This window comes from Notolepis coatsorum (genome assembly GCF_963971535.1).
Source record: "Notolepis coatsorum genome assembly, chromosome: 5".
NCBI lineage: Eukaryota > Metazoa > Chordata > Actinopteri > Aulopiformes > Paralepididae > Notolepis > Notolepis coatsorum.
Window position 1 is genome coordinate 126729401 of NC_140169.1, and position 22203 is coordinate 126751603.

General features: G+C 46.1%; 1 protein-coding gene across 2 annotated transcripts in view; it reads right to left on the reverse strand.

Moving 5' to 3' along the window:
- Positions 1 to 22203, reverse strand: part of slc35a1 (solute carrier family 35 member A1) — a 56531-nt gene that overhangs the window by 15668 nt on the left and 18660 nt on the right. Inside the window, exons 1-3 of one of the 2 annotated variants that reach the window (XM_084313843.1) lie at positions 8374 to 8588; positions 7658 to 7838; positions 2082 to 2241 (exon numbers count right to left, since the gene is read on the reverse strand). In XM_084313843.1, the coding sequence (XP_084169969.1) occupies positions 2082 to 2241; positions 7658 to 7838; positions 8374 to 8383 (351 nt within the window). In that variant the 5' untranslated portion in view covers positions 8384 to 8588. Of the gene's footprint in view, positions 1 to 2081; positions 2242 to 7657; positions 7839 to 8373; positions 8589 to 22203 lie in introns of those variants that run through there. The other variant, XM_084313842.1, reaches the window with a different exon arrangement.

Consider the following 22203-nt stretch of genomic DNA (forward strand, 5'->3'; position numbering starts at 1 on the left):
TGAAATGCTTGGTTCTGTATGAGCCCCTGAGAATGTGTTTCATACAGTAAAAAAGTAAAAGAGGAATAAAGTTCCAACACTATACAAATATACAATATACAAACTAAAGTACAACCTAAAGTACAATTAAGTAAAAATGCAGACAATGAGGTACAAAAATGCAAACGATACGATATTATCACGATATTATATATTGTATATAGATATATTGTGATTTATTATTATATTTTTTCAACCACAAATTATCTCCCCAATGGAAAACTTTGTAAAATCTTCAATAAAAATATATATCTAATAAGATAAAGTTTTCAGTCCCAGAGCGCCTTTTTCACATTCTTCCCCTGGAGAGGGAGAGCTTCCCTGTACTTCCTGATGTCTGAGCTGCACGTGTGGTATCACTATTCACCAAGAGGTCAAACCTCTCATGGTCCAATATGTGGTAAGTTGACACCTCTAGCTTCAGCAGACACAGAAAGCCGAGTAGGTACGGACATGTCTTGAAATAATATCAGTGGCAGACTAGGAATCCTGGTAAATATCAATGGTTGCTTGTTGCCAATTCACATATTCAAAGATCCTCGCATTCGTAATGAAGGTAAAGGTGTAGAGATGCAGCCAAGCCATCTTCAGTAGTTTATTGAGCAATTGGTGGAAGAAACTAATTTATACAAATTGTTATTCAATACAGAAAATGTTTAAGGGGTTAAAATACATCTGGAGGGGATCTTTAATACGCTGTATTACGGAAGCCCTAAGCGGCCGTACATTCATACTTCGTTTTCCCGTGATAACGAGATTATTATCGCGTTATCACGAGAAAACAAATTAAATCGGATTAATTTATTTCAGGGCGGTACATGACATACAGGTATACACAGTAGTACCATTACATTTGCGACATACAAGATATGCAAATATACAGTACTGTTAAACAGAGATCCTAACAGAAAATATACATACAATGGGGAGGAAACTGTACATTAGGAGGGGGTGAGAGGAGTTTGGACATACAGGGGCCAGTTTCGCGTTGCCGCCTCCCGTAGCCAGGTGCTCTTTGAGAGCTCACTTTGAGGCACATTAATGTGTATATATATTATCTGTAACAGCAAGGCATAAAGCTATTTCAGCCTGTGTCAGGCCTTGATTGAAGAGATATGTGAGGCGGTGATCAATATCCTCCTGCTTAGCCCCTTTCGTGACTGTGATGCACCGAGTGCATCATAGTCACGAACGGGGCTACCTGCTCCTCTGACATTGCGACACTGAATGATGTTTCCTGCAGTGATTTAATATATAGACTCGTTTCGTTTTCTCGAGAAAATTATCGCGTTATCATGAGAAAACAAATTAAATTAACTCGTTATCACGGGAAAACGGCGCAAATAAAATGTATGAATGTACAGCCTCTTAGGGCTTCCGTACTGTATAGTATAATTAATGCTGTATTAATAATGTATTGACTCAACAGATTTGATTGAATTGATTGGACAATCTAAAATCACATACAATACTGGTACACAAAATGTACAGCAATCACATAATTTAAAGCCGTCCAGGATTGAAACACAATAAAACATTTTTTTTTAGCATTTGGAAAAGCGCTATATAAATCTGATGTATTATTATTATTCATTGTCGTTTCTATGGACACGGTGAATAAACAAGGCTGCACAGATGCAGTCAAATTAAATCTTATTTATGAAAGTGACTTAGAAATATGGGGGGGAACAATCATATAATATTATTTATTGTTATGTTATGGGAATATAATATGAGTAAATGTAGCACCGGTTAAGTTTACTTCCTGTTTGGGCAGAGATGTTTGACAGTGGAATGTCGTCGTTCAACTTTGTGTAGGGAGTGGGGTAGCTTAGCTCTAAATGCTGCACTGGGCTCTGGCTTGGCTGAAAGAAATAGAACTGCATTTTGGGATTTTCTGCCTCTATTCTCACTCACACCACTTCGGCCAGACCTCTGTTGACCTTTGGTTGGCAGAACCACCATGAAACCATAAGAAATCTAACCGTTATCTCCTAATCGTTTGAAGAGAGAGAAACATTAAGGTTTGGTTCACTTCATACCTGATACACGGCTGCATCAAGGTTGCTCAGGGCGACGAAGGCCATATTATTCTGAATTGCATACACCACTGATGGAACGCTCAGTTTCAGCAGCTCTCTAGGACTCCGGAAAATATGTTCCACGATAGAGTTCTTCAGCCGGGCGGGGCTCCCCGTTTCTCTGAGGATAAACATGAAGACAAGTGGAGTATGACAAAGCAGTTGGGCTTTATATTCTTTAGTGTATGCCTGTATGGGCCATCAGTGTTCAAGCCCAAAGCTTAGGAGAATCACAAGTAACTAGACAGGTCAACAACTTTTAGAAAATAATGTTTAGAATGCTCTTAAAACCCTAAAAGATTAGGCCTGTATTCCATAAGTATCTCAGGAGTAGGAATGCTGTTCTGAGACTAGTTTTATTTTTTTTTATCTACTTTTTCTCCCCCTTTTTCTGTGATTTTTCTCCCATCCCAATTTCCTCTCGTGCCAATTCTCCCCCCCCCCCCCCCCCCTGTCCTGATCGTTGCTCGCATGTGCCCCCCACTGGCCGGTCGTAGGGAGGATAGAAGCCCATCACATGTCCCCTCCGATACATGTGGAGGCAGCCAGTCACTTCTTTTCACCTGCCAGTGCGGACTCTCATTGGCGAGGAGTAACGTGTAGGAGGCTCACACTGCCCCCGCCATTTTCCTGTCTTTGCTGTGCAGGCGCCCTGACCGACCTGTAGGAGTCGCTGTTTACAACGACCAGACTACCACCCTTCGACTCTTGCGTTGGTGACGAGTGCAATGTCCGCTGCGCCACCCAGCCGCCCTGTTCTGAGACTAGTTTTCTACTCATCCCAACCAGTCTAGTAGCCAAGGGGGCTTCCCATGCATCCCGAGAAGACATATTTTTAGAATACTTAAAAAGGTGTTAAGGAGGGGAGCTCCAGTAGCTCACCGCGTACCTCGAGCGCTATTTCGGCGCCGGGGACAACCGTGCTCGTCACGGATCTGGGGTTTAGCGAGTTCGAATCCCGGACTGCAGCCGTGCCTTTCCCAGAGTGTCTTCCCCCCCATCTGTACCCCTTCAGCCTGTTTCTGTCGGTCATTCTTGACCAGAGTAAATGCGATAAACGCAAAAAAGAGCCAGCGGAATGGCCAAAGTTTTATAAAAAAAAAAAAAAAAAAAAAAAAAAATGTGTTAAAGGGGAACTCCAACATTTTGGGAAATTAGCTTATTTAACATCTTCCCTGGAGTTAGACAAGAAGATACATACCTTTTTTGTCTCTGTGCATGCATTTTAGCTTTGGGAATAGACACTCCGTTAGCATAGCTTAGCTTCATCACTGGAAGTGAGGCAGGACAGTAGCCTTACAGTGCGTTACAGTGTATTGCAAGGTCTGACATTGACCAAATTTGATATGCATGACCTTGGTGGGCTCTAGGTCAACTCCTGAAAAGGGGGTCAATGTCAGACCTTGCAATCAAAAGTTAGGGGGCGCACTGAAATTATGGCAAGGGTTATTAGCCCCCTAACTTTTGATTGCAAAGTCTGACATTGACCCCCTTTTCAGGAGTTGACCTAGAGCCCACCAAGGTCATGCATATCAAGTTTGGTCAATGTCAGACCTTGCAATACACTGTAAGGCACTGTAAGGCTACTGTCCTGCCTCACTTCCAGTGATGAAGCTAAGCTATGCTAACGGAGCGTCTATTCCCAAAGCTAAAATGCACGCACAGAGACAAAAAATGTATGTATCTTCTTGTCTAACTCCAGGGAAGATGTTAAATAAGCTAATTTCCCAAAATGTTGGAGTTCCCCTTTAAAGGTACAAACTTCTAAACCAGACATCATAGAAAGACAAATTAACCCACTTTCCCATACAAATTTGACATGGGGAATTCATAAAAAATACTAGTTCTACCTAATTCTATTTTAAAAAGTAGTAGTCCAGTCAGAATGATATGTATATGGACTACAACTCACAGTATTCTCATGACGTGTTTTGACAATAGGACACAATACCACACAGCTCACTGGCCAGTCACCATTTAACCATAATCTCCTGCCATTTGATTACAACACCTGTTGTTTGCAACCAAGATGTGTACAATTGAAGAGGCTACTACAAATAATAAAACTCGGGAAACCCCTTCCGTCAGCTACATCAGAGAAACAAGCTAGACTTTATGGACCTGGGGTGTTCTAAATATAATATACTCACTCCCCTTTAAATATACTCCTCCTCTGCATTACCTCCATAGTACGTACATCTATAATAGACGCATGAGTTTACCCCCAATTGTATGCTATGATGGTAGGAGCTCAAAAACAACAGCATGGACCATGTCCTAGACAAAGAGTACTTGTACAAGAAAAGGAAATTACTGGATTTTTCCACCAGGAAGCTGCATCGTAAAACTCCTCACCCAAATAGAACACACGAAATCTTGTCCGACCAGACAATCAAGTTTCTAATCTGCGAGAGGCTGGTGACACAGGATCGGCTGAGCGCTGAGGGGGCTGGGATTCCTAGCAAGGCCCACAGTGGACCGAGTGCAAGAAAAGCGGGCAAGCTACATGCTTGAACTGCCTCACTTGATTGAAAACTTTATTAACAGATTGCAGAATGGGTACAATACAGTACGGCTCAATACAAACAATTGTTAAGGGTGTGCAGACCAGGGCCCTGTTCCTCGTACGTCATGGCTAACTGAGTTAGCCGGATAATTTTCAGGATAATTTGACATAAGTCAGGCTTTTCGGTTCCACTAAGCAAGTTTGGCTAAATCACTATGGCAAGGCAACAGATCGAAACATTTGAACCTGCTCCGGCACAGGCTTACATAAGTTAGCTGGATAAACTGGCCACTCCCTCGAAAAAATAAATGCCAGCTCCGTTCCTCAAGGATGCCATTAGACCAGTTTTTCTAGAGCGGTCACGAGCAGCCGCGGGGGGGGGGGGGGGTCGCACGATGATTTCCAGAATGTATTTATTTCATAGAATGTGTGAAATAGGCCTATGATTAAAAACAATTAAAATACATTAAACTGGTAAAAGAAATGCTTTTGAAATGTAAAATAATAGACCTAAAATTCTGATAATAAATCATATTCAGCCTATGGATTTACTTTGTCCTAAATAAAGCACGTCATATAGCTACAGCGCACACGGTTATTGTGGAAGGCCTACCGGGCGTTTGGCTCTGATCAGTTTCATATTCTCTGCTGTGGATGCATTTGGTTAACCGGAGCGCACGGATTGTGTTTCATTCAAGCATAAATTGAAGCGTCTTTACGTGTGGATTGTGGATGTGAATTACGAGGAATCTGAATCTGTGGATTGTTGAATTGTATCACTGTCACACATTATTGTGATATTGTAACTGGGATTAAAATGTCTGATGAGCCCCTGGATACGATTTGGAGAAAGGATGTCCCGGAGTTGGATGTAGATTTGGATTGGGATGCGGTCTGGGGAAATGTTCGGCTGTCCTCACGCAAACCCAGATCACCAACAGATTCATTAACATTTTGTTCATAGGACTTATTTGACCCCTAGACAACTGAATCTAATTGGTCTCAGACCCGACTCTCGATGTACCTTATGTCCAAACGGTGACACCGGAACATGTATGTATATGTACTGGGAATGTCCCCCTGTTGAGCTCTTTTGGGAAGATGTTGCCTCTCAGCTATCAGATATTTTCTCTCTGACCATACCTGTTTTGCCTGCTGTATTGTTATTGTCATTATACACCCAGACAAGCTATGCCCGAAGGTATGGATTCTCACTTATCTCGATGTGATATATCTGGAGATATCCACTGCACGGGTTTGAGGGGTTAACTAGTCGAATATTGCAATCTGGTTGGCAGCAGTTGCAAAGCTAAAAGAGCGCATATAACTTTCGATTGCTGGATAATATATTATATATTATGTATTTAACTCACGTTGAGGTCCTAGGGTGAGTGGGGGGGGGGGGGGGGGGGGGAGTGGGGGGAGAGTGAGCGAGTGCCCATGTCCATTTGTTTTTCTTGTATATTTAATTATGTATATTTTTTGGGCCCCTTTAGCTGTGGGTCTGGTGGTCGTGGGCTCGGAGGGGGGGCGGCCGTGGTTCGGGGTCTCTGCGGTTCGAGGCATTATGCTTTGGCTCGCGGGGGCGCCGGACTCCGGGTCCTCCGGGGTTGGCGTTTGCGGCTGCCGGGTCTGGAGATGGAGGGGACTCAGGAGGCTCATTATAGTCCATGTATCTGTTTTTCTTTTATAATTAGCGCTCATTTTAAGTCTGGTGGAAATGTTTTATTTTTATGTTATATGTCTTGTCATTATTATTATTGTTGTTGATGTCATATGATTTGTGTTATGTCAAAAAAAGAAATTGAATAAAAATGTGATAAAAAGAATATATGTCTGATGAGGAGAAAAAGGCAGAAGAGGCTGGAGAGAGACCTTGGTTAAATTGATCGGCTCTCGCAGGGCGAAGCTGGGTGTGTTGACTAGGTGCAAGAATGAGTTGGATGTGCTGTTTGACGGACTTGATGACGTGGACGTGGACGTGGGAAAAGTGAATGAGCAATTGCAAGCCTTTAACAATTTCAGTGCCGGCCATTTAACATTGAAAACCCTGTTGAGTGCCAGCATCCACTTCAATGATAGCGTTAAAAACGCATAATCTATGTTTTAAATGATGGCTGTGTGTCTAATCTGCCTGTCGTTTATCAATGACTTGTTTGCAGTCAACATTGTCGAAACAAATTGTTTTTTTATGGGTTCATTTTCGTTTTATAGCATTTTGAAAAGCCCTCGTTTAAGGAAAATATAAAGATTCTGTGATAAAAGGAATTTACTGGAATATTCGGAATACACAAAAACGGTCATTTTTCAGCCTATTTATGAATCGTTTTCAAATAAACGCTAGATTATCAATAGTATATGTGTACTTATGCACGCTATAGAGTAAGAGAAATTTAGATCAAATCAAGATTTTTTTTTCCAATGGTCAACTGTTCTGGAATGTACTTGAAAGACCATTTACCGGGGCCAGTTTCAAATTGCAGCCACCCGTAGGTGCTCTTTAAGAGCGGTTTTGAAGGAGGGTAGGGATTCACATTATTTTACAGCTGTGGGTAGGGCGTTCCACATAGTTGTGGCATAATCACAAAACGTGTTTAGTCCCTTGTTTGAGCCGAATCTGACGATGAATGAGTTGTAAAATGATAAGTGACAAAAACAGGTGCACCAGCCATTCTGCTCTTCAGAGTGGAGCAGCTCCAAATAATGCATAATACTCCCATTACTTCACTGTCTGCCACTGACATCTAGGTAAACAACAGGTGATTGAAATCAAACATGAAAAGACAAAACCACAATGACCAAAGAGCTGTGCTCATGGCATTGTGCCAATTTGGTAGGAAATTAGAATACCGTGAGTAGTGTGTTGGTGGCCCACCAAACCAATGTGGATAAAGTTACGTTAAAGCAAAAAATATAACACATTTTTCAGTAATGGTAAGAGATTATGGAAGATATTTTGAGGCTTCGTTTTTGCATCCACTGTCAAAAGCAACAGTGTTCTCTTTTTAAGGAGACAGCGAGAAATACTTACTTGACCAACATCCCCAGACTCAGTATTAATTTAACGACCTCCGTGATGCACACCGCTGTCGTGGAGAAGTAGAGGTCTGTGGATGAGATGGTCCTGGTGTATCGCAATGCCAAGGTGTAAGTCGCAGCCACCAGTGTCATTACTGACAAGCAGTAGACCTTGAACACCAAAGACACGGGTTCTGAAAGGACAGCAGCATGAATGAATGAATGAATGAATGAATGAAAACTTTATTTAACAGATTGCAGAATGGGTACAATACAGTAGGGCTCAATACACACAATTGTTAAGGGGATGCAGACCAGAGAAAGACTTTAGTCTTGTTTACATCAGGGTCTCCCATTTTCAATTCATAGTGACATTTATGACATACACAACATACATGACATTTATGGCATAGGGACATACATGACACAGGTATTTAGTACTGTTACATTTGTGACATATACTATATTCAAATATACAGTACTGTTGCCCATAGATCCTGTATTCAATGTGATGTTAGTTAGTAAAGGCCAAGGGACACTGGACAAATTAGGATGTTAGCGATTCGTTGCGAAAGTTTACGTTTGCATTTCAAACTAACGTTAGCTAAACATCGTTACATATAAACTGGTCCTGGTTAGCTATAACGTTCACTTAGGTCAGTTAACGTTAGCAAAGAGGCTCAACATTATAGCCCAGGTTCGCTGACAGTCAAACTCGCCAAAACGTACCGTTCCCCATTGTAGATGTTGGGTGACGTTCGAATATATTACTGACAAACGAGTGGAATGAAGCCAGGTGTCCCGCTACATATCTATCTGTTCAAAGTAAAATAAGCAAAGCGAACACGGGCATTTGCAGAGTGTATGTTCTACAACGAAACAGCCATAGCCTCGGATGTTGTAGAATCCCTTCCAACCCGGAAAGATGGGTTCAATCGAAGATAGTTGATGCTAGATCGGACGGGGTCATCGTTGTTTTATTTGTGATCGTCAGTTTTTGGGCAAGATGCAAAGGCGCAAGTCGTCATATTTTCTACGTTAAAATGTGTTTATAAACCTATACCCGAAGTCTAACCTTAACCACTCGCACTACATAAACATACAAAATAAATGCGAGCATGTTCGTCCGGGCTGTCTGATCTAGCAACTACTACCAAAGATGCAGGTACTTCCTGGTTGTCCCACAGTGCAACGAGGGGCGCGCTTGTTTCTTCTGTCTTTTAAATGCCAAGGCATTGAGCGAGTAGGATGGCTGTCCTTTGCTTTTAAATATATTTTTTAAGTACTCTGATCTATTTAAATTTGTATTGCTGCCTATATTTACCTAATGTTTTCTTCTCTGTTTTGGTACTCTTGTTTTTTTTTATCTATTTTTAGTGCTGCTTATAGTTTTTAAAGGGGTTATGCACTGCTATTCCTAGCACTATTTGGGCAACTTTACACAATTCCTGTTAGTCTATTGAAGACATTTGTAATTTTTTTTTCAAAAAAATTCATTGTTTTATATTTCTAATCAAGTACTCGAAACCATCATTTTTCAGCCTCGAGAAATCAGGCTGTTATGGCCCCGCCCATAAGCACTTTGAGTGACAGTCAGACCACAGGCTGCACTGGTAGAGGGAGGGAGGGAGGGGGGGGGGAAGAGAGAGAGAGTTCAGTTCAGTTCAGAGTTTTTATTTGCCACATGGAATAATACAATCATAGTTTCTTCATTAAAAAATCATAAATAGTCATTCCATGGACAAAAGGAGCAGGAAGAAGAATAAATCTTATAGTTATATAGTTACCTGCCCCTTATTCCTAAACTAACATGTATTTTCTTAATGGTCGGCGTATAACGTTAGGTTATGACTATAACCAAGTTCTGTTAATTAGGGGTGACGCTTGGCATCACTACTGCACTATCTCGCGTACGTGCACGCGTACTGAATAAACCACAAATGTACCTCTAATACCAGTATTAGTCTGACCACACCCCTCATCAGCTTACCTTCATAAGCAGGTGTGTGGTCACCTGCTCTCCTCCTTCCCAAGCTTTCACCACAAGGTGAGGTCAAGGGCTGCAGCGGCCGTCTGATGCCAAGCGTCACCCCTAATTAACAGAACTTGGTTATAGTCATAACCTAACGTTCTGTTTCATTAGGGGCTCTGCTTGGCATCACTACTGCACAAAGGGAGGCCAAGCGGAGCCGCTGGCTGACAAATACACCCCGCTGACAGCCCCCCAAAACCATCAGAACAGGGAGGGCCGAGCCCCCCCGACCCCCCCTAATGGAGGGTATCCCCCCTATTAGAGGCCTCACGGGAAGGCGACGGACCCGACCGTGCGAAGAGGCACTCAAGCAACTTAACGCACAGGGTGAGCAGACCGTGGCTTGACCCCACGACTACACACACGCACAACCCGCATGCCACCCGGGAACGAACGGAGGAACAACCTCGTTACTGCCCCCAGAATCACGGGGTCAAGGGCAAACCCAACCCCGTGGCAAGGCCGTAGCAGCGGAGCGCGAAGGAAGACCCAGACCCACCAAAAGGACTGGACTCCCTAGAATGGGGGCCCGGAGAAGTCCATGATGCCAGCATCAAGACCCCACCAGGTGGGCACGTAGTGCCCCGCCCCCCACATCGCCAGCGTATTCGGACAAAGGCCCCTCAGTTACTGCACCTGGTATTCCCAGGCGGAATCCCATCCAAGTACTAACCAGGCCAGAACCTGCTTAGCTTCCGAGATCGGACGAGATCGAGCGTGTTCAGGTTGGTATGGCCGTAAGCCGAGCGGGCCCTGTCCCCCCAATAGTACACCGCCTGGCACACTGACCCTGCAGAACAGGCAGTCAGCATGGCCGTAAGCACACAAAAAAGGTTAACCAACGGAAGCAGGCAGCGCACCGGGGAAAAACCAGGCAACAGGCTGTTAACCCTAGCCTGGAGACTGCGGACGAGACAGGCGCCAGAGGGGACAGCTGAACACAGCCGCCCCGGCGGAAGGAGCGTAAGCTGGCGGTGTTGCATGACCAAGCCTCCATTTAAAAACCCCCACCCAGAGGGGTCGAGGCAGAGAAGGCTGACACGATTGGCAGACGTCATGAACGTGCAGGGGCACCCTCAAACGGTGAACCCGGGAGTTGACACTGCTCCAACACACCAGGGAATCAACCACCTCGGTGTTACCCAATGCGGTGGTTGTTCCTATAACCCCTCAAGAAAAAACTCCAAAACACACCTGCGGGTATACACCGGCTATACCGCAGTACAAGTGTTTCAGTTTCCAAAAAGGGTTAACCCAGGCCTACGGGTCGCAAACATCACTTCGGACCGGGCCTGGCGGTACGGGAAGCACAGGGTCACCAGAGGAGGTCAAAAAACCACCCCCACAGGCCCCTCTTCGCCATGCGTGAGAGAGGAGCGAAAAATAATGGAGAACCAGCCCCTAAGCACACCGTACCTGGTATTCCCCGGCGGTCTCCCAACCAAGTACTAACCAGGACCAACCTGTGTAGCGGCCGAGATCCGACGAGATCGAGCGCGTACAGAATGGCATGGCTGTAAGCCATGACGACAGTGCTGAGTAAAAACATACCCAACCAGGGTCTCCATAGCGCTTAACCCTGTGACACCCAGACCGACCTGGCATTTTTCCCCCTGAAAAAAGCCCAAGTCCCTCAGGGTACCAGAACAGCAGATCTGCATCCCCGGCGGACAACGGGTTCAACTGATCTGGACCAGCGTGACCAGAACCAGTCCCGTGCCCTAACCACGCCGACATGCCTACTCCAGGAGAAGGGCAGATATGCGTGTTGATCTTAACATGAAAAGAAGGCGCCACCCAGACGTTCGGACGAACCGCGCCTGGTGGCCCACCCCAAGGGCGTGAGACCCCACCACATATGTTCAGATCCATCCCGTCATCATCCCCCAGACATGAACGAGAATCCGTCGACAACCCACCCAGGTCATGGGATGTGGTCGTCGGAAGAGGAAAACCCCCCATCTCAGTTGCTTTATAAAAACGCTGTTTCAACCACAAGCAACCAAGGCGTGCCAGTCAATCGCCTGTTTACAGCGAGCTAGCACTATACGTGCGTCGGGACACACCCCCATCAATGAACAGGCTATTTAGACCTGTCATTGAATCCCCAAGGCGCCCAGGGGAACGACAAGAGGGGTGTGACACTCCCTAACTCCAACACTTCTGGAATAGAAAGAAGGAAGCATCAACAGTATGTATCCCAGTCTACACAGCCGGGGTAAAAAATGTTCACATTTTTACATCCCACCACCCTCCCATAGGAAAGAGACGGGGATCCCCAGAGAGACTTCCCACGCGAGCTGTACAGATTGAAAAGAATATATTGCACCTTGAGCCATGTAAAAAACTGGTTTTAGGGCCTCCGGGGAAGAGGCACTGAACCCATACACACTCAATAAACGAATTGAATCGAATATACATACAATAGAAAAAGGACCCTTCTAGAGGGTCCACTCACTTTGACAATCTGAGGAGGAAGGCTCTGTACTCTGATGGAGGCTTCCTCACATGGAAGAAGGAGTCCGAACTCACAGAAGGCCTGAATAGGCGCTTGGTGAGGAGGAGCCCTGACCACCCCCCCTGAAAACAGATCCATCACATGGACCCGAACAGCACACGGAAGTCCTACCAACAGAGACGCGCACGGTGACGTACTCTATGGCGGGGGAATTCCTGCGGTGCACACGCCCAATATACCAGGCCGTGGGACCAGGAACTCCCTCCCCCCCCCCCCCCCCCCGTAACGTGCCGAACCGCCACGTGACGGGAACCTTGAAGGACAGGGGGTGTACCCCTGACCGACAGAACAATGGGGAGAGGAAAGGTTACCAGTTCACCCCTTTACGACCCCACACCCATGATACGATGTAACGACAAAAAGAGAATATGACACAGTCATAGTCAGCTCTATGAAGCGTTTCACAGCTCCACACAGCGCATGAGCTAACCTGCTATCTGATTTTTACTAAGGAAAAACACAGAATAGAGAGGGCTCTAAGAACCCCGGTCCAACATACACATGTGCTTCTGTGGCCAGTACAACCCAGTTGTAGGTCACATGACACACACAACCCATCATCACCTACAAAAAATGGCAAAAACACTCAACAGAGGAACGCCGTTTTTTTCACAATGAGAGAATACATCATTCTTGATTAGTATCGACCACAGGCCTTGCTAAGCACACATGACAGCAACCAAACCAATTTCCCTTTAGGAAATAAGTTTCTCCAGCAGATTCAGCACAACCTCAGCAATCAAGCTAAGAGTTACATCGTATCCCTACCACACAAAAGACACAATTAATGCACAACATGTCTGACAGGAGGATGAAAAAGTCCCCAGGGAACCGGGGGGGGAAAACACAATCCTCCTATTTTACCCTCAATACGGCCAGTTAAAACAGGAAAACCTGTTAATGTGTGAACACACTGTTCATTGTCATTACAGTCTGAGAAAGAACATTCTTTTACTCACTTGTCACCAAGCATAGCTTCATAGGTTAGTTACCTTAGTTGTGAGTACACGGCCGTGTTTCTCACACAACAACCAGATCATTACATCCCGTTTGCACGGAGAAGCTAACTGCCAGTGACAAAACAGCTCACACATAACCCGCAACGTATCCTAAATGCATTGTAGCAACACACGTTTTGGGAAAAACACCGTTATTCACAATACATTTAGCAAAGTAAAACCAGAAGACGTGTTATGAGGTCTGGTCAACCCCGTTCCTACCCGGAACGTAGATCAGCGAAGTGCAGACTCAAGAAAGACCCCGTAGACAACACAGCCGATCCTGTGTTGCTCGAACTGGGCAGCGTTGTCGCTCCAACCAGTCGCTACAGTCCTCTTTGTTGACGCAATCCCCGTCCAGGCTCAGGGCAGGGTCGACGAACATCCCCTGTCAAGGATGACGTCGTGGTCAAGAGTGTAAAACATGTTAAAATCAAAGCACGTTCAACAGAATAGCTCAAGCTAACGGCCGCTCCAACCGTTCGGGTGCCACCGCTTCTGCTCGCGAGACGCCGATCTAACGACGCACGCGATCAGAAGCGAGCTCACGGCGGCGCGCGAGAAGCTAAGCTACCCCGCGCCAGGCCATGGCCATAGCAGCAAGCTAACGTTACCTAGCGACCACGACATGCTAGCCCCGCAGCTAACAGCCGACTGGCTAATGGTAGGCCCTAAGCAGGCCATGCAGCGATCCAGCAGGCTAACGCAGCAGTTAACAGCTGACTGGCTAACCGTAAGCTATGAACATGTAAACAATGACATAACACTCACCCAGACAGGCCGCCGTTCTGAACCTCTCCTCACTTTTTAAGAGAAAAGAGAAAACAAGATGTCAACACCGCTTCACAACGGTGACATTACCACATCCGACGGAATCAGCACAGTACCAACTGGCCTGTGTAGCTGACTTTGAACATGAATCTGCCGCTATCGCACATTACATGCACATATCCCCTCGTGAAGGAATACTCTCATTTGGATATGAAAGATGGGGCCTTAACACGGTGACAGAGAGAATCCACTCGTCCAGAACACACAGGGATCACCAGTGTCAATGGTCGCGGCCCACTAGTTAAAACTATAATGGTCTCCAGACCAAGGCCTTCTGTCGCCTAGGTGGCTGAACAAAGGACCCTAGCCTGGGGCCGGTTTCCATAAACTTTGTCAAGTAGCCCCCATAGCACTAACAGACAAGTGGAGCCCGCCAGCAAACACTACTCACCCAACCTGGAACGCACCGCTTCTCACAACAGCGGCATGTCCGACAGTTCAGCTGTGGCCTGACAGGTTTCACCCCAACAAACACAGCAAGGAACTGCAGTTGAGAAGCATGCAGCGGCGTGCTCCCAATACGAAAACCGGTGGAGGGTTTTTAGAATGATCATCATCTTCCAGACACTCCAGTACGAAGACAATATCGCCGTATTTTCTCGAAAAATAGTGAGAGAGAAAATAAAGATATGATGTCAACGTATCCTTGTTTCCCAAAGCTGCTCCTAAACCTTTCTTCCATCATGGTGTCAAGTGTGGGGATCTACCGAGGCACTTCTTCCTTGTGGTGAAAGCGAGAAGGAGGAGAGCAGGTGACCACACACCTGCTTATGAAGGTAAGCTGATGAGGGGTGTGGTCAGACTAATACTGGTATTAGAGGTACATTTGTGGTTTATTCAGTACGCGTGCACGTACGCGAGATAGTGCAGTAGTGATGCCAAGCAGAGCCCCTAATGAAACAGAACCATATATTTACACAAATAATCATTTATACCATGAGAGAGAGAGAGAGAGAGAGAGAGAGAGAGAGAGAGAGAGAGAGAGAGAGAGAGAGAAGCCCCTCCCTCTCTCTTCCTTTTTTTCTTTCTATCACTCTCCCGTTCGGAGGTGTGTGTGTTTCGCGCGGACCTCCGTGCAGCAGGTCCCCCCCCCCCCCCCAAGTGCCCCCTCTCTCTCCCTCCCTCCCTCTCTCTTCTTTTTTTTCTTTCTATCACTCTCCCGTTCGGAGGTGTGTGTGTTTCGCGCGGACCTCCGTGTGGCAGGTCCCCCCCCCCCCCCCCAAGTGCCCCCTCTCTCTCCCTCCCTCCCTCTCTCTTCTTTTTTTTCTTTCTATCACTCTCCCGTTCGGAGGTGTGTGTGTGTCGCGCGGACCCCCCCCCCCCCAAGTGCCCCCTCTCTCTCCCTCCCTCCCTCTCTCTTCTTTTTTTTCTTTCTATCACTCTCCCGTTCGGAGGTGTGTGTGTTTCGCGCGGACCTCCGTGTGGCAGGTCCCCCCCCCCCCCCCCCCCAAGTACCCCCTCTCTCTCCCTCCCTCCCTCTCTCTTCTTTTTTTTCTTTCTATCACTCTCCCGTTCGGAGGTGTGTGTGTGTCGCGCGGACCCCCCCCCCCCCAAGTGCCCCCTCTCTCTCTCTCCCTCCCTCCCTCTCTCTTCTTTTTTTTCTTTCTATCACTCTCCCGTTCGGAGGTGTGTGTGTTTCGCGCGGACCTCCGTGTGGCAGGTCCCCCCCCCCCCCCCAAGTGCCCCCTCTCTCTCCCTCCCTCCCTCTCTCTTCTTTTTTTTCTTTCTATCACTCTCCCGTTCGGAGGTGTGTGTGTGTCGCGCGGACCCCCCCCCCCCCCCCAAGTGCCCCCTCTCTCTCCCTCTCTCCCTCTCTCTTCCTTTCTCTCGGCTCCCTCTCGGCTCTCTCTTCCTCTCGCCCCGCAGCTTCACTCGCTGTCTAGTCTAGGTAGAATGGGGGCGGGCATCTATCCACAGCGCCCTGTGACGTGCACCAGGTCGTCAAATCAACATGACCTGATTTACTAGAGGCAAAGAGGGGATGGGCTGTAGCTGAGGAATTCGCCAATATAGTATTTAGGCCCAAAAACACATTGATACGAACTCCTATTACTATAATACAATGCTAGAGACTGAAAAATGACATTTATAATGCATGGCACCTTTAATATGCTCCCTCTGTACAGCACTTTGTGCCCCTGTGGCTGTTAAAGCGCTTTATAAATAAAGTTGGATTGGATTGGATTGGCTGTGTGTGCATGTATGAGGACAGTATTGTAGACCCAAGACCCATCCCTTTACCAGATTCTTTATCACCAATTAGAACTGTGATTTCTAGATTTCAAGAGTACATTTCTCAATGTGATGCATAAAAAACAATTGGTGATATACAGAGAGGTTCCCCCAAATTGTGTTAACTATTGTGTGGATTGTTGGCTATATCCCCCCATATGAAATACCCCATAAAATGGAAATGACAAAATATATCAACAAAAGTAAAAGTAAATTACCAGAAATTTTTGTTACGAAAAACTATATGATGCAGCTCAAATCGAAAATATGATATTTATAGTTGCTCTTGCCTGCAGGCAAGCTGCTGATCGTGATCAGTTACCTGGGGGGGGAAGTACTGGGACCCCTCAGCTCAGATTCAGGCACATGCCTCAAATGTCCCAACCACCGACATGCTGTCTGAGAGGGACTTCGCTGTTCTTGACCTTCTGGTGAGACAAAAGCCATCTGCCAGGACAATCTCACATGAGGCGATGGTTATGTGGCTGCATAACGGGACTATGCAATGGCTGGACAACCTGACTCCAAAGGAGAAGGAAGAGAAGATGGACATGGCCCGAAAATCCTCTGCCGAAGTTTTGAAGAGATACAATGCAAGAAAGGAAGATATAAAAAGACATCAAGAAAATCTCCTTAAAAAAACAGGAACAAAAAAGAGAGAGGGAGAGGCGGGACAAGACAAAGAAGGTTGAGATCACCAATAAGATAGCCAAATTGGGGGGTGTCTGGCGATCCGCCACAGACATGGATGTCAATCTTGCAGGTCTTGGAGGTTATAAGGAGAAAACACAAGCCTTGGTGAGTGAGAAAGCACCCTTAGTCACTCAGTTACAGTTTCACAAGACGGTCCTTAAAGCAGATGGGAGAAGGGAACTCTTCCAACAGACAGTGACCAGGCATGGGAAAGTTCACGTCTTCTCTGTGGAGGAATTGACATCAAATCTGGCTGAAGTTTTGCATATCAACCAGTTGGAAACTGAGGAAGCAGAGGAAGAAAATGATCTGCAGCCTTCTCTAACTTATAGAACACACGAAGAAGCCATGGCAAGACTTGTTGAAGAGAAAAGGAAGTTGGCAGAGAAACTGAGTGCAGCAAGGAAGAAAAGACCGAAGGAAACACAGAAAGATAATGTCACTGACTACCTAAAGCAACCTGGGAAGTTGGTGGGGCAGAGGGTGCAACACAACTGCTGCGAAGAAAAGGATTCAGCCCCAGTGTGGTACACTGGCACTGTGCTCCAGATGACCAAAAAAAGAGCAAACGCCCTGAACACACCATACAAAATAAAATACGACGTTGGTGATGAATGGGAATTCCCACTGCTACAAGACTTGCAAATTGGAGACCTTACAATTGAAAAATGAGAGATGAGATGATGAATTAAGTTTGGAGCTCATTATTTCTAAGTAACTTGGTTTTATTATTAATATGAAATGCATTCTATGCGTTATGAATTTGTAATCATATTATTATAAACAGTAAACTGCTTTGACTATTTTATTTTGACAATGTCTGGAATCAAATTTTTGTCATTTGACTGGTTTAGTCATAACATTTCAAACAAAGGGCTGTTCAAAACCATGGTAATTATTAATAAAATATTCGTTGTTGATTACTTTGGCTACCGTCTCCTTATTATGTTACATTGACCCAACATCGAGCCTGCTAATTGTCAATGGTAACGTAATATGTATATTATTTATATATATATATATATTAGGGATGTTCGATATTGGCTTTTTTACCGATATACCGATATTGTCCAACTCTTAATATCCGATACCGATATCAACCGATACATGCAGGGTTCCCCCCCTCCCAAAACACAACATTATGCATACTTTTCACAATAAATAAAATAAGAATTTGTTCTTACTTGCTTGCCTGGGTAAATAAAGGTTAAATAAATGTAAAAAAAAAAAAAAATCATTTCCGATATTACATTTTAATGCCAATATCGGCCGATAATAGCGGTAGGCCGATAATATCGGACATCCCTAATATATATGTATATTTATATATGTATATTATATATATATATATATATATATATATATTTATATAAAATATGAAAATAAATGGGCTTATCATAACTCAGTTCACAATACTATGTTTCGCCTATTATATAAATAATTTTCATGGATTAAAATCACAATTATTTATGAATTCATCACATATTACTACAAATCATGTTCAGCACAAAGGGAGCAATGTTACTTATAAAAAAATTAAGTGATTGGGGTAAATGGAGCGGTTAAAAGTGTCTTTAATCATGATATTTGCATAAATTACACATATATTTGCATATTATTCATTGTATTAGCATAATATTTTCAGATTTAATTTTTTTAATGTCTCTATCATCCCTGAAAATGTAATTACAATGTGACCAACCTATATTAAGCTATTAAGGAAAGTATGTCAAAAGTAGTGGTAAAAAAGGTGCATTTGGTGCCATTCCTGAACACAGGTGTCTCATTAACATATGCAGTGAGGTGCGCAACCTTTTTGACCCTGTCTTGGTTCACAAAAAGTGTTGTATCTCTGCAATGGTAGGTCCTATCTTCATGAAACAAAGTGCGTTGTGCTTCTTAGACTTAGAGTCTGTTCTATAACATTGTATATCAATTGTACCAGCAGAAGCAATGTTTAAAATTGGTCCCTAACACCCTACTCTCTGTGATTAATTTATGTTTATGAAATGACAGTTGTGCTGAAGGGTCTGCATTTAGGTAAAAATAGACCTAAGATTACCCCCCTTTATGTTCACCAACCTGTTTAATATGTGGGAGCTAAGTTATTATTTACCACATAATGTTACACTGTCTGCCTACTGCTGGCATCTCAGGTTATATGACAGTGCTGCCATCTAGTGGGCCAGAGGTGGTAGTGTTTAGCGCAAGTGCGTCACTTCCTCTAGGACACTTGAACTGACGTTGAACTTGCCCAGACTTGTAGAGAACGAGACGGGAGAAATGCATCCAGCGTTGGTCACGTAACGTTATAGTTTGATGGTGACCAAGGATGTAAAGTTGCTTACCAAGCGGACATTATTCCACCAAGAGAGAGTGAGTTTTAGTAACCAGCTAATTCGATGTTTAGTAAACGTCTGGGATTAGCACATTACAGCGGACTATAGTATTCCCCATTTATCGTTAGCAGTTAGCCGAAGCTAGCTAGCTCGGAGCTAATACCTAACGTAGCCCGATGCTCATGCGTTGATAGCTGCTCTATACTGGACATATCAGACGATATATAGCACAAACCAGAGGACATTTAGATAGGGTCTGTGCCGAAGGGACTCTGTAAAAGGACACAACCAGTCCTATGTAGTAGCCACTAGCAGTAGCCTGTTGTACAGAGGGGACCAGCGTGTCTTCAGTGGCTGTCGGCGTGCAGCACTACGGAGCGGAGGGAGACACTCGGATCCACCACAGCGGAGCATCTGGTCTGCAGGAGCAGACTGGTGGCGCCAATCGGACCGGGCAGCGTCTTCATCACCACGCAGCGGTCGACTACTCCTCGTTACAGAACCCATCCGGGTTCTTTCTCACCACCAGGATTACTAACTCTCTCCACCTCTCTCGTACTGCAGAGGGAATTGTTCCTCTGCTGCAGTGGTAACCGCGGCAACGTTGGCCAGAACACTTTAATAGAACCATTTGGGCGCCCATCTAAATTTAGCTATAGTATTTAATTAGGAATTGTGTAAAGTGATAATAATATTTGTATGTATGTTTTTTCCCCCTTTTGTTTATATAAAAAATGGCATTATGATTCAAACAGTTTCCTCGCTCTTTCTAGTCTAGGTGACTCCATTTTAAGTTATTCACTCAGTTGTGTAATTTGGTACAATTAGTTTAGCAGTTAAGGCATCCTACCAAACCCCCTAAGGTGAAATTTATATACAGTCCTCTAAGCTCCCGCACAATTTGGTCCTTCGAGCCGGAGCAAACCAGATAGGATGTCACGAAAGAGCGAGGCAGGTTCAAAAGGTCCCCCCCCCCCCTCCCTGAAGGGAAGACACGTGCTCCTAGAGAGCGTAGATTACCCTCCCGACTAGATGACTTGTGTCCTGGGTACACCCAGTAGCCCTAGTTCGGAGAGCAATCAGCATGTGCTAAACACATCAGCTGACCGGACAGTAGGGGACTTTACAACCCAGACAGCAGGCACACCCCAGCCAGTAGAGGGTGCTGCTGCCACACTGCAGTTAGATCAGACAGCAGGCACACCCCAGCCAGTAGAGGGTGCTGCTGCCACACCGCAGTTAGATCAGACTCTGAGAACAGAGTCAGACCCAACTGACACCCCCCAGCGGCCTGAAGAAAAGAAGAGACACCAGGTGGCAGTCCCGTGTAGTAAAGACATAACTACCTTCTCGCCACTGAATACCGCCAACCAAGATGAGTCTGATGAAGATGAGTCTGATGAAGAAGAGGAGCGTGACTCCGCTGAAACCGACTCGCAACCTGGAAAGGATATCAATCCCCCAGACAGAGTGGAGCCACGCGGCGGGCAGGACTTCAATCACTTCCAACCGGGAGAGTTCTTCCTAGACACTCGCAGAACTGGTAGGCCCCCCAGCAGATCACGGAGCAGAGGGAGCATTACAAGCCAAACAGAACTCATGTTCCAATGCATGCAACAACAACGCGAAGATGCACTCGCAAGAGGCTCAACGACGCCAAGATGCACTCGCAAGAGAGGAGTGGCTCCACCGAGATGCGCTCGACAGAGAGAGAAGAGCCGCGGAAGCACTGGAGCGGGAGCGCGATAGAGCGGCAGCCCAGGCCTTGGAGTACACCCGGCTCGCTACCGCCCAACTGCAATCGGCCTCTGCCTCCAGGCAAGCATCAAGAGCATCCACTAGGAATAACTCACCACAGGGACGCCAGCCTGAAAGGGAGGAGCACCCGGCTACGTATCCCCGACCCCGAAGAAGGGACAAGGCCGACTCCGAAGACCTGGAAAGGCGACTGGCTCGTCTGCAGGAAGAATATATGGCACCAGGAGAGGTGCCACCCCCCTCTCAACGTGAGCGGCTACCCGCCACACACAGAGCAACCTCCAGATCCCATCAACATTGGCCAGAAACTACACCGGCCCCTAGGTACGACCCGCTCCCACAGCGCCCACCAGGGAGCGCCATCCCATTCTTCAAAGATAATTCTAGAAGCCAGTACCATGACATGAGGATGTGTCTGGAGTTCCTCCTGGGCGCCGCCAACCACAGCGAGCAACAGAAGTTCATCGAGCTGTCTATGCACTGTAGGCTGCCTGCGGCCAAGCTCATATGCACTGCCAACGCATACTCCCCCACCCCCTATACTTCGTCTATCCAGGCCCTGGACGAGCGCTGGGGACGCCCGTGGGACCACATATTGGATGAGATCCACGAGCTGGGAGAAATGGCAGACATAAAGGACGACCAGGCCCTGGACACATACTCCTTGAAGGTACAGGCTCTGGTGAGCCTGCTGACGTTTCAAGGAGCCGCCAGCCGCACTGAGCTCTATGCAGGCTCCAACGTAGAACGCTTCGTCAGGAAGCTTCCAAAGGAAAGGGAAGAGAGGTTCCGACGGGAACACGAGCATCTCCACCCCCAACAGCCACTGTCTACCCTGATGGAGCTCTCAGAGTTCCCGAAGTCGGAGATGAGGCACATCCGCCTCCCCAAGCGGGAAGAGCCGAGAGGCAATGGACGCAGTGGACGAGACAAGTCCGACCGAGCGGGGCGGCCCGTTAGGGTGCTGACCACCGTACATGAAACCACATCAAAGGAGCACCAAGGGCCCCCGAAAGGGCAACGAGGCTTCTCCTCCCAGAAGAAATGAGAGAAGAAGACTCCGCCGCCATGCCAGTGCTGCACAGAGGTCCACTGGCTAGACAACTGTCCCGTGTTCAAGGAGAAGACTACAGAAGAAAAGAAACAGTGGATAATAGA